Consider the following 13,471-nt stretch of genomic DNA (forward strand, 5'->3'; position numbering starts at 1 on the left):
ATACTTTAAACTCCTCCCAAATAAAAACTAAAGTTAAAAAAAAAAACTAACCGATGAAAATTAACAATGATTAAAAACCTACCTGTAGACAAGCGTTAGCGTCTTTCAAATTGAAGCTAACGGACACGCGCTCCCCCTGACAAAAAGACATCACGATTGCCATGGTTATTCATAGATATGAGGAAACTCACTTTAAATCTTACCACGGGAAGAGTCGTGTGCATCCCTGTCGTGTGACACACAGCAGAACTATGGGATAGCGTACACGCGCTAATGTAGAACACGGCGTTGATTTGCGACGTTAGCGTCGCCACCTGCTGCGTCAAGGTCACATCCCATACTAGAAAGAAGTAGTTCACTTAAGAAAATGCAAGTAAACCGTTTCACTTGAAACAAAAACAAGTACTTATGGACAATTGCAAGAGTCACAAGCAATTCCCGAGTCTTTCCTGTTGTGGGCAAGTCTAGTCAATTCAAGTCATCAGGTTACAGTGGGGCAAATAAGTATTTCGTCAACCAAGAATTGTGCATGTTCTCCCACTTGAAAATATTAGAGAGGCCTGTAATTGTCAATATGGGTAAACCTCAACCATGAGAGACAGAATGTGGGAAAAAAACAGAAAATCACATTGTTTGATTTTTAATGAATTTGCAAATCATGGTGGAAAAAAAGTATTTGGTGAATAACAAAAGTTCATCTCAATACTTTGTTATGTACCCTTTGTTGGCAATAACGGAGGCCAAACGTTTTCTGTAACTCTTCACAAGCTTTTCACACACTGTTGCTGGTATTTTGACCAATTCCTCCATGCAGATCTCCTCTAGACCAGTGATGTTTTGGGGCTGTCGTTGGGCAACACGGACTTTCAACACCCTCTTCACCCCGTGGCGTCAAAATGATAACAAGAATGGTGAGCAAAAATCCCAGAATCACATGGGGGGACCAACTGAATGACCTACAGAGAGCTAGGACCACAGTAACAAAGGCTACTATCAGTAACACAATGTGCTGCCAGGGACTCAAATCCTGCACTGCCAGACGTGTCCCCCTGCTGAAGCCATTACACGTCCACGCCTGTCTGCGGTTCGCTAGAGAGCATTTGGATGATCCAGAAGAGGACTGGGAGAATGTGTTATGGTCAGATGAAACCAAAATAGAACTTTTTGGTAGAAACACAGGTTCTCGTGTTTGAGGGAGAAAGAATACTGAATTGCATCCGAAGAACACCATACCCACTGTGAAGCATGGGGGTGGAAACCTCATGCTTTGGGGCTGTTTTTCTGCAAAGGGACCAGGACGACTGATCTGTGTAGAGGAAAAAATGAATGGGGCCATGTATCGAGAGATTTTGAGTGAAAATCTCCTTCCATCAGCAAGGGCATTGAAGATGAAACGACGCTGGGTCTTTCAGCATGGAACTGATCCCAAACACACAGCCAGGACAACACAGGAGTAACTTCGTAAGAAGTATTTCAAGGTCCTGGAGTGGCCTAGCCAGTCTCTAGATCTCAACCCCATAAAAATTCTGTGGAGGGAGTTGGAAGTCCGTGTTGCCCAACGACAGCCCCAAAACATCACTGCTCTAGAGGAGATCTGCATGGAGGAGTGGGCCAAAGTACCAGCAACAGTGTGTGAAAAGCTTGTGAAGAGTTACAGAAAACGTTTGGCCTCCGTTATTGCCAACAAAGGGCACATAACAAAGTATTGAGATGAACTTTTGATATTGACCAAATACTTATTTTCCACCATGATTTGCAAATAAATTCTTTAAAAATCAAATAATGTGATTTTTGGGGGGGTCCACAATCTGTCTCTCATGGTTGAGATTGAGGCCTGTTGACAATTACAGGCCTCTCTAATATTTTCAAGTGGGAGAACTTGCACAATTAGTGGTTGACTAAATACTTATTTGCCCCACTGTATAAGCCGCAGCTGTCCTCACTGTATTATGGGATATTGACACCAAAAGACATTAACCGGTAACACTTTATTTGACAGCGGCATCATACGACTGTCATAAGACCAAATGAACCACCATGAACAATTGCTTCAAGAAGCTTCATTTGGCCATCACTGCTCCTTTGGGGAAGACTCTCAACTTCTGCTGCCACCTGCTGTCAACACTGTTGTTCTCCAACATGCCTCCTAGCATGCATTGCAGCGTAACAATTGACAATCAAAATTCATGTTCTGGGGTAATTATTTCTCCAGTTACTGTTCTATTTGTTTCATTATTTGCTAGTTATAGTATTTGGTAACACTTTTTTTGACAGTGGTGCCATAAGACTGTCTTTAAACAATCATAATTATGACATGACACTGTCATAAGCATTAATGAATGCTTATGACAGATGTCATTTGTAGTCTTCCTGCAAATTATCTCACTTTTTGAACGGATGTAAAACATCCGAGCAGGACATAAACAGAGTCAGTAACATAATTTGCTGGATGACACTTAATGACATCTGTCATAAGCATTCAGTAATGCCCATGATAGTGTCATGTCATAATTATGACTTTTTATAACAGTCTTTTGAGACCGCTGTAAAAGAAAGTGTTGCCAAATGCCATAACTGGCAATTAATGAAACAACTGGAACAGTAACTGAAGAAATAATTAGCACAGAACATGAATTTTGATTGCTATTACATCTGTAGCGCTGCAATGCATGCTAGGAGGCATGTGTTATCTATTAACCCAAATAAATTAACAAATAAACCACACAAGACTATAAGCAACAGGATTCAAAAAGCTTGTTTTTTTCCCCCATTTTTTGCTGTTCCAGAAAGCATTTGAACAAATCAGAGCTAACTAACCATACTGATTACATGTCAGTCTTTCAGCCAATTGAAAGGACAACTGAGTCCAGGGTGGTTTGCTGCGCGCATGCTCACATCGACTCGAGTCGAAATCGATGAAACCGGATTACGTTACACAGGCGCTTTTTGTTAACATTTGTGCCAAAAAAATCTGACGTCGGTAGATTTTTTTTCCTTCTTGGAGATGAGATGCGTGTGTGGCAGCCTGGCAGTTTTGTTTTTGTTTTTTTTTAACATGGGATTTAGACAGATGCCGTCATATTTTTGGGATTAAAGCACCGTTCCGGCCCACTTTCACCCCCGGCTATAGCTTTAGCATGAATCCGGATAACACTTTTACAACTCAGAAAAGTTGTACCTTGAAATCTCCTGACAAAAGGACACCTAATCCAAGAGTGGTTGCCTGTAGTGAACTGAAAATACAAATAATCCAGTTACCAAAAAAAACAAAAAAAAAACAATCCTTTTTAGAATTTATATGAATTTTAACCTTCATGCACAATTGAGGGTGAGGGTCCACTTTCGCGTATGTGATCTGAAAAGCAATATTTGACATTGTTTGAGTGAAACCAAACATTCCATGTGCAAAGTACTCTAACTGCTAAGGCACTAAGGTTTTAAATTTACAGCTAAATGACACGGTCAGAATGCTTACAACTTAATCTAATTGCAAAATGCTGTAATTGATATCTGGGATAAAGAGTAAAGAGATGGGAAATATGACTCAGAAACTGATAACATGTCAGCACAGCGTAATAAAATCCTGAGTCATCGCAGACTTACACTGAGTAAATGAATGAAAGGCAATTTTTGATGAGTCATCACCTCTCCTCGGCTGACGTTTCGCCAGCTTCCGTCCAGATTTGAGCAGTCGCCGTCTTTTTCCCGCTGGCACAGCATGACCTGGACCGGGAGCGGGCAGGCGGCTTCCCACGAAAGCGTCTCCTCAAGCGAATCGAAACGGATCCCATCCCACATTTCCTCCACACCTACACAAATCCTTCATATTGATCGATTTTTCCCTGAGTTGTGCTCCAACTTGTTTCCATGGGACATTGATAAATGAAGCAATTTGAGCAGTCAAGTTACAGTAATTTTTGCACTATAAGACGCACCCGACTATAAGCTGCCACCCACCAAATTTGACATAAAAACGGGATTTGTTCATAGATAAGTTGCACTGGACTATAAACTGCAGCCTCACTGTGGGATATTTAAACCCAAATATATCAACCGGTAACACTTTATTTGACAGCGGCATCATAAGACTGTCATCAGACCAAATGAACCACCATGAAGCTTTGAACCAATTGGCTGCAAAGATTCATTTCTTCAAGAAGCTTCAACCTCTGCTGCCACCTGTTGTCGTTCAACATGCCTCCTAGCATGCATTGCAGTGATACAGATGTAAATAACAGTCAACTTTCATGTTCTGTGACAATTGTTTCTTCAGTTACTGTTCTAGTTGTTTCATCCATTGCTAGTTATGGAATTTGGTGACACTATTTAAAAAGGCACCCTAAGACTGTCATAAGACTATCATAATTATGACATGACACTTCCATGAGCATGAATGAATGCTAATGACAAATGTCATTTGTGTCATCCGGCAAAAAAAACTCACTTTTGTATGGATGTTAAAGACCCGAGCTGGACATAAATGGAGTTAGTGGTATAATTTGCTGGATGACACTTAATGGCATCTGTCATAAGCTTTCAGTAATGTCCATGATATTGTCATGTCATAATTATGGGGGTCTTATGACAGTCTTATGAGACCGCTGTCAAAGAAAGTGTTCCCAAAAACCATAACTAGCAATTAATGAAACAAGTGGAACAGTAACTGAAGAGAGCACAGAACATAAATTCTGATTGCTATTCCATCAGTAGTGCTGCAATGCATGCTAGGAGGCATGTGTTACCTATTAACCCAAATAAATCAACAATTAAGCCGCACTGGACTTACCGCAAGATTTAAAATGAGGGGAAAAAAGTAGCGGCCTATAGTCCGAAAATTACGGTAAATACAACTGAAAACAAGCATTGTATTATTTACAACTACCTGCGCTCCAATTGTATTTCACGTTTAAGTATAATACAATTAGGGCTGCAGTTATCGATTATTTTAGTAGTCGGTTAATCTATGAACTAGTTAGTTTGAATTAAGGGAGTTCCAAAAAATTGATTATTAGGTGCATCGCGAGTCGAAACGTGACGATTCGATTACCATTCATAAAGGTTCAAAAACGATGATTTTCCCTAATAACTTCATGACAGCCGCTCGTAGCGGAAAGAAATTCAAGACACGTCTACCAGACACCTTTAACAGACACATGCACAATGTTATGATGGATGCTGCCAGTGACTGAGCGAGAAATTTACTCCTTTTCAAAGGGCTGGAAAATAAATTTGTGTATGAGACAGGCAGGGATCTGGCGGTCGCGCTTCTGTGCGCAAGTTAGTTTTTAGTGCAAGAGGGGAAGAGAGATAGTTCGTTGCGCATTGTCTTTCAGTTGTCCAGCAGTAATTTCAAGTCATGTCAATTAAAAAATGTCCTGAGTGTTTTGCTAAGACCCGTGTGCGTCTATAAGACGTGAGTACACGAACCTTCTTGTACGGTTTAGCCTTTATTGTTGTTGTTGGAGCCGAGCGCTAAGCTAATTAGCTAATTCGCTAACGTGTATTTCGTATGCAGAACGTGTAAAACCATGATTAAGTACAGCGGTAACACTCCAAACATATACTGTAGTACAGAAATCTGTGAAAACAAAGTATATTGGTTAAATAAGTCTTATTTCTAAAGACACTTTGTTTACAGAAAATTTGTAATTCATTCTGTGCAAATTTTGAAATGGACATAAATTTGTTTGGCTACTTTATTAATTAGTAATGTATGATGCATCGATAATCGTGATAATCGTGATAACCGTGATCGTCAATACCATGATCATCATTCAATAATCGAATCGTAGTACCCTGAATCGTAATCGAATCGAATCGTGGGGTCCCTAAGATGGCACACCCCAAGTTTTAATCATCGAGTAATCGGATTAGGAACATAAAAATTTTTAAATACCTGAGCTTAGCCTCAAATTGTATAAAAAAAATAATAATTAATGAGGACCTACTGCAAGTACAGCAAAAGAACAATAGGTTAACTTGCAAAGCAAAAGTCCGCTAGCTTAAATGCTACAAAATGCTAAGTTTTTTTTTTTTTTTTTTTACAATGCTTTTAACAAAAACACATTCCCTCAAAAACACGGCTAAATATTCCTATGAACCAGATTCTGAATGCAAGAAAACAAACATATCTTATGTTGGTCTTAACAGGGAGCAGCTGGATTCAACCATGTTAAATGAGTTTATCATATTTACTGTTGCCAATAGAGGGTAGTGCATCCACCCAATCAATAAAAAAAAATAATAATGTAAACACTTTCAAAACAAACCATTACAACGCCACTTAAATTGAACAAATACTCAAAGCGGCAAAATTTAATTCGAAGCTTTTTTCGAATTGAATTACTCAAGTTAATCGATTAATCGTTGCAGCTCTAAATGCAATTGTAAAGATTTTTTTTTACTCAGATCATTCTAAATTAATATTTGAACATTTATATAATATTTGAGGAATTTACAAGTATTTTTTCACTTCAATGAAGTATTCTAGCATATTTAACAATATTCAGATCATTTAAATGGAGTACTCTAGTACATCCAGTCAATATTTAGACTACTATGGTCTGGTGGGTCCTTCAATTCTTGCACCGATAGCAAAAAATCACTTATTTCCTCCATCCAACTTCGACTTCACCTTTGTGACCTGGCACAAGAGAGGCCTGAAAATATTCGAGATCTACACGATGATGGCCGCTTCATAAATTTCGAGGAGCTAGTGAAGAAATTCAGCAATCTCAATCTTACTTCTGCAGGTTTTTACAAATTAGGCACTTCGTTCAACCTACTTATCCAAATTTTCCCAATCAGCCACCAACTTCTTTGATTGATTCTGTGCTGAGCCGAGACCATGCCCATCGACAAACCATCTCGTTAATCTATAATTCCTCAGATTGTCACAGCCCTCTATAAACTCGTTCTTTAAAGCAGAAGTGGGAGGATGAGATCGGGACTGCAATATTGGACAGTGGTTGGAAGCAGAATTGTAAACTGGTCCATTCTTATTCCATCTGTGCCAGACGCCGTCTATTGCAGTGCAAAGTAGTTTTTAGAGTACATTACACCAATGCTCGTCTCTCAAAAATTTACCCCACTATCATTGACAGCTGCAATAGATGTAAACAATCACCTGCCGATCATTCGCATTTGTTTCGGTCATGTCCCAATCTCCTGGTTTTCCTCCACGATCACCCATTTTATCTGCACCAATACGCCATGTAATCGCATTCACTACCCAACTAGCGGGACGTTTTATTTTATTTAAGTGGAAACATGCACATCCCCCATCATATAATAGTTGGCTCAAACAGGTTCTGACTCATTTTAGGCTTGAGAGGATGAAATTCTCCCCTTGAAAGACGACCTGGATGGACTTACAATCTCCCAAGAAAGCGACTAAAAGCCCTGACACCAGCAGGGCCGAGAACCCAAAGTGGTATTTGTCATGTGGCAAAATGCATATTTCCATGTGGCAAAATGCATATTTCCATGTGGCATTTTTTTTTTTTGTCACGTGGCAAAATGGATTTTTCCCTGTAATATTTTTTTGGTGATGTGGCAAAATGGATTTTGCCATGTAGCAATTTTTTGGTACGTTGCAAAATGGATTTTGCCATGTGGACTTTTTATGCAATGTGGCAAAATGGATTTTGCCTTATGGCATTTTTTTTGCCATGTGCAAAATGAATTTTGACACCTGTTTTTTTGCAAACTGTATTGCGCCATGTGGCACTTTTTTTGGCCATGAGGCAAAATGGATTTTGCCATGTGGCATTTTTTTTTTTTTTTTGCCATGTGACAAAATTGATTTTGCTATGTGGCTTTTTTTTTTTTTTGCCATGTGGCATTTTTTTTGTATGTGGCAAAATGGATTTCGCCATGTGGCAAAATCGGATTTTGGTATGTGGCATTTTTTTTGCCGTGTGGCAAAATGGATTTTGCCATGTAGCATTTTTTTTTTTGGCCATGTGGCATTTTTTTGCCATGTAGCAAAATTGGTTTTGCCATGTGACATTTTTTTTCCACGTGGCAAAATTAATTTTGCAAATACCACTCTTTGTCCTCGCAGTCTCTTCCCTTTTATTTCGTTAAATTTAGTTAGTTAATATTTCATTTCACTTTTTGCTCATTATACTATCAATGCTATCTATTGTACTATTGAACTGTGTGCTTTTGTGTTTCTTGCTTTCTTTTATTTTTTTTTCTGTGTTTTGTTGTGTTTTTAGTCAGTTGTGTGTGTATGTATGTATGTATATATATATATTAGGGCTGTCAAAATTAACGCGTTAACGCGCAGTAATTAATTTTTTAAATTAATCACGTTAAAATATTTGACGCAATTAACGCACATGTCCCGCTCAGACAGTATTCTGCCTTTTGGTAAGTTTTAAAGCAAGGCTTTTTGTGCTGCCTAACAGCGAACTCTTGTGGTCGCTTTGCGACATGGTTTATTGATTTCTTGCCAGTTCAATATGGCTGCACGACGTCTCTGTTGTGCTTATATGATCCTTGGACAAGATTTGTCCGTAAGTATGGTTGTTGTAAAGAATGTACATATTATGTTAGTAAGCGAAATGTTATACTTTTTTGTATGAGACGCTTTTTGTTTATGTTTAGTTAACCTGTATAGCGTGCTAAGCTAACGTTGTTGCTAATGCAACGCTTGTGTACTTTTTTTTGGTTGTTTTAAGACGGTCTAAAGAGGACAATGGTTTGAGGCCATTTTATTAATAAATCAGATGAAAAAGGAAGAAGTCTGATTATAAAGGTGTCGTTCACTAGCTGTCTAGCTTTGGAAAAAGTAGACGCTTCGGAGTGAGGACAGCATAGACAGATTTAAATGACAGTAGAGTGAAATGCCCACTACAGTCCTTATGTACCGTATGTTGAATGTATATATCCATCTTGTGTCTTATCTTTCCATTCCAACAATTTATTTTACAGAATATATATATAATTCACAGAAAAATATGGCATATTTTATAGATGGTTTGAATTGCGATTAATTGCGATTAATTTTTAAGCTGTAATTAACTCGATTAAAAATTTTAATCGTTTGACAGCCCTAATATATATATATATATATATATGTGTATATTTATTTATATTTAAGGAATATTTCAATAGATTTATAAATGTATTGTCTTGAAGGACATTGTGAGTGAACATGTTTTCCTACTATACAACTATATTTCAATGCTGATTATTATGGTGAGACTTGTGATACATGTAGTTTCACTATAAGTGGTTGAATAGACGGCAATTAAAAGTGACTCACGGTCTTTGAAAGGGCAGACTTGCACCCGAGGGGCGTCAATCACTGCGGACCATCCCTGTACGGTAATTATAAACCTCTGGTTAATCACCACGAAAACGATTAGAGCGCTCGACAGATTTTACCTCGATGCACAAGCATGGCAAAAGTCTGGAGAAGGAAAGAACGACACTTTTTTGTAGTTGGTCCTTGTTAATCTGAAAGGACAACAAAGGTAAAACTTGAAATGACACGAGTACTCGATTGTGAATGCTTGTCCATTGCCTTACCAGAGCGTTAGCCCCAGTGCTCGTGCAGATAAAATCATTGCGGCACAGTCGAACGAGGTAGTCTCGACCTTCCGGCGCATCCTTCACGGAGACGCGTATCTGCTTTTTCTCCAGGTTGACGTCATGTGAGATCCTACCAGCTGCGAGACATTCTTAGTAACGGGGGACTAACACAAATGGGACATTTGAGGTGGACTCACTAATGCATTCAGGGACTTGTCTTCTTAAATCCCTCCATGAGCAGTCTGCGGTGGGAGACACAATTCATTGTCATTCGTCACTTGCAGTGCCGAAAGGACACTTCTAGCTTGACTTCTGGCACTCTAGTTTCTTTCCCTGATGAATTCAATTACAACGAAATTTACTCTCCTACCTGGAGCCACGTAGGTTCCATTCCGAGCAATCCCGCAGTAGCTTGGAACCGTCGTCACGGTCACTCTCACTTGTTGCCTTGGATAAACGTCTAAGCACTCGTTCTCGACGTCCACCTGTAAAGACAAAGAAAATCTTATTTCTTTGCTCATCAGTTTTTAATCGAGACTTTTCACGACGACCACCTGCGACCCTGCCATTTTCCGCCTGGACGCCTTGGAGATAGCGATGATTTGGCACTTCCGAGGCATTCCCGACGCCTCGGTGCAAACGGACAGGCCGCGGATGGATTCTGAAGAACAAGGGCGTTAACCTGCATTGTCGTAAGCTATCGTAAAAGTGCATCTACGCTAGGGCTGCAGCTATCGATTATGTTAGTAATGGTATAAAAAAATTAATGAGGATCTAAGTACAACAAAAGACAAAAACAATTGTCTAACTTACATAGAAAAAGTCCACTAGCTTAAATGCTAAAAATGTTGCTTGCTCTTAACAAATGCTTCAAACACATATTCACACAAAAAATATCAAAATATACCTATAAACCAAATTATGAATACATTAAAAAACATTAGCTCAAACCAAAAAATTGGCTTATGTTGGTCTTAACAGGGAGCATTTGGATTCAGCCATGTGAAAACAGTTATGTCATATTGACTATTGCCACTAGAAGGCAGCGTATCCACCCAAATCAATAAAACTAAATGCAAAAACTTTCAAAACAAACCATTACAACGTCCCTTTAATGAAACGAATATTGGGAGCAGCAAAATTTGATTCGATTTTTTCTAATCAAATTAGGGCTGCAGCTATCGATTATTTTTGTAGTTGATTAATTGATGAAATAGTTCGGAATAATAATCGGCTAAGGAACATGAAAAATTAACATACCTGAGCTGAGCCTCATACAGTATAAAAGAATGAATGATCGAAAGAAAAATTGGCTAATTTACATAGCAAAAGTCTAGTTTAAATGCTAAAAATCTTTTTTTAACAATGTTCTTAATTCAAACACATATTCCCACAAAAATGACTAAATATTCCTACAAATTAAATTACGAAAAACATTTGCTCAAAAAAAACTTATTTTATGTTGGTCTTAACAGGGTGCCGCTGGATTAAGCCATGTGAAATTAGTTATGTCATACACACTGTTGCTACTAGAGGGCAGTGTATCTGCACAAATCAATAAAACAATGCCAACACTTTCAAAATAAAACATTACAATGCCACTCTAATTACACGAATATTCGATGTAGCAAAATTTGAGTCAATCTTTTCCTAACTGAATTAGGGCTGCAGCTATCGAATTTTTTAGTAGTCAGTTAAACGATGAACTAGTTAGTCCGAATAATCGAGTAATCGGATAAAGAACATAAATTAACATACCTGACCTGACCCTTTAGGGTTCAAAGTACAACAAAAGAACAATTGGCTAACTTACATAGCAAAAGTGCGCTATCTTAAATGCGGTAAAATGCTAACATTTTTTTAACAATACTCTTAACAAATGTTTCAAACACATATTCCCACAAAAAATGGCTAAATATGCCAATAAACTGAATTACAAATGCATTAAAAAATATCTACTCAAACAAAAACTTAGCTTATGTTGGTCTTAACAGGGAGCAGCTGAATTCAGCCTTGTGAAATTAGTTACGTCATATTCACTGTTGCCACTAGAAGGCAATGTATCCACCCAAATCAATAAAACTAGGGCTGCAGTTGCCCATTATTTTAGTAGTCGATTAATCGATGCACTAGTCCGAATAATCGAGTAATTGGATCATGAACATAAAACATTACAATACCTGAACTGAGCCAAAAACGGTATTAAAAAAATACTGTAAATAAATGAGGATCTAAGTACAACAAAAGAACAACTGGCTAACTTACAAAGCAAAAGTCCACTAGCTTAAATGCTTAAACGCTAACTTTTTTTTTTTTTTTTTGCAATTCTCTTAAAAGCGGTTCAAACACATATTCCCACCAAAAAACGGCTAAATATACCTATAAAGTAAATTACGAATGCATTAAGAAAGTATTAGCTGACACAGAAACTTCGCTTATGTTCGCTTATGCAGGATTCAACCATGTGAAATGAGTAATGTCCTACTCACTGTTGCCACTAGAAGGCAGTGTATCCACCCAAATCAATAAAATTATTGGTTGCAGCTATCGATTATTTCAGTAGTCGATTAGTCGATGAACTAGTTCGAATAATCGAGTAATCGGATCAGGAACGTAAAAAATTTTAAATAGCTGAGCTGAGCCTAAAACGGTATAAAAATAAATAAATGAGGATCTAAGTACAACAAAGGAACAACTAGCTTACTTACATTGCAAAAGTCTGCTAGTGTAAATGCTATAAAATGCGAACGTTTTTTTTTTTTTTAATGTTTTACAATGCTCTTAAAAAATGGTTCATACACATATTCCCCCCAAAAAACGGCTAAATTTACCTATATACCACATTACGAATGCAATAAAAAAAACACAAAAGTCTTAACAGGGAGCAGCTGGATTCAGCCATGTGAAATGAGTTTTCATATTCACTGTCGCCACTAGAGGGCAGTTTATCCACACAAAATCAATAAAACTAAATGCAAACACTTTCAAAACAAACCATTACAACGCCACTTTAAAGAAACAAATATTCGAAGCAGCAAAATTTGATTGTTTTTTAGAATCGAATTAGGGCTGCAGTTATTATTTTAGAAGTCGATTAATCGATGAAATAGTTCGAATAATAATCGGATAAGGGACATAAAAAATTAAAATACCTGAGCTGAGCCTCAAACGGGATAAAAAATATAAATAAATGATCTAAGTACAACAAAAGAACTAACTTACATAGCAAAAGTCCGCTAGCTTAAATGCTATAAAATGTTAACGTTTTTTTTTTGTTTATTTACAATGCTCTTAAAAATGGTCCATACACATATCCCGCCCCCCCCCCCCGTCAAAACGGCTGAATATACCAATAAATCACATTACGAATGCAATTAAAAAAAACATAACTTATGTTGGTCTGAACAGGGAGCAGCTAGATTCACCCATGTGAAACTAGTTATGTCATATTAACTGTTGCCACTTGAAGGCACTGTATCCACCCAAATCAATAAAACTAAATGCAAACACTTTCAAAACAAACCATTACAACGCCACTCTAATTAAACAAATACTCGAAGCAGCAAAATTTAATCCGAATCTTTTCTCTAATCGAATTACTCGTGTTAATCGATAAATCTACGCACTGGTGAGATGAAAGCTGGTCTTGATCCGAAGGCGCAGGGAGCACCTATGCCTCGCCTCGCACCTCACGGCGGTGGAAAAACTGAGGTTGCGAAAAACTGAGGCGGCGTCCAGCCCGTCCATGGGCAGCTGGCATGGAGGAACAACAGCATCTTGAACAGACATATGTTACTTCCTCCATCATTGTTCCTGTTTAACCACAATTTTAGAACCAGTGTCGGCACTCACAAGCTGGTTTAGTCTTGCACTGGAGTCCCTGTGGCGAGTAAAATCTCAAATTACAAACACAGATTCGTTTCATATT

General features: G+C 38.0%; 1 protein-coding gene across 3 annotated transcripts in view; it reads right to left on the minus strand.

Moving 5' to 3' along the window:
• Positions 1–13,471, minus strand: part of LOC130929264 (ubiquitin carboxyl-terminal hydrolase 15-like) — a 114,892-nt gene that overhangs the window by 33,699 nt on the left and 67,722 nt on the right. For 2 of the 3 annotated variants that reach the window (XM_057856337.1, XM_057856336.1), the window contains 13 exons: positions 13,396–13,423; positions 13,170–13,319; positions 10,098–10,204; positions 9,914–10,028; positions 9,741–9,785; positions 9,541–9,680; positions 9,397–9,468; positions 9,275–9,329; positions 3,646–3,809; positions 3,311–3,355; positions 3,179–3,233; positions 204–340; positions 83–136 (listed from right to left, as the gene is read on the minus strand). In XM_057856337.1, the coding sequence (XP_057712320.1) occupies positions 83–136; positions 204–340; positions 3,179–3,233; positions 3,311–3,355; positions 3,646–3,809; positions 9,275–9,329; positions 9,397–9,468; positions 9,541–9,680; positions 9,741–9,785; positions 9,914–10,028; positions 10,098–10,204; positions 13,170–13,319; positions 13,396–13,423 (1,167 nt within the window). The remainder of the gene's footprint in view (positions 1–82; positions 137–203; positions 341–3,178; positions 3,234–3,310; positions 3,356–3,645; positions 3,810–9,274; positions 9,330–9,396; positions 9,469–9,540; positions 9,681–9,740; positions 9,786–9,913; positions 10,029–10,097; positions 10,205–13,169; positions 13,320–13,395; positions 13,424–13,471) is intronic. The other variant, XR_009066847.1, reaches the window with a different exon arrangement.

Source organism: Corythoichthys intestinalis, chromosome 13, assembly GCF_030265065.1.
Source record: "Corythoichthys intestinalis isolate RoL2023-P3 chromosome 13, ASM3026506v1, whole genome shotgun sequence".
NCBI lineage: Eukaryota > Metazoa > Chordata > Actinopteri > Syngnathiformes > Syngnathidae > Corythoichthys > Corythoichthys intestinalis.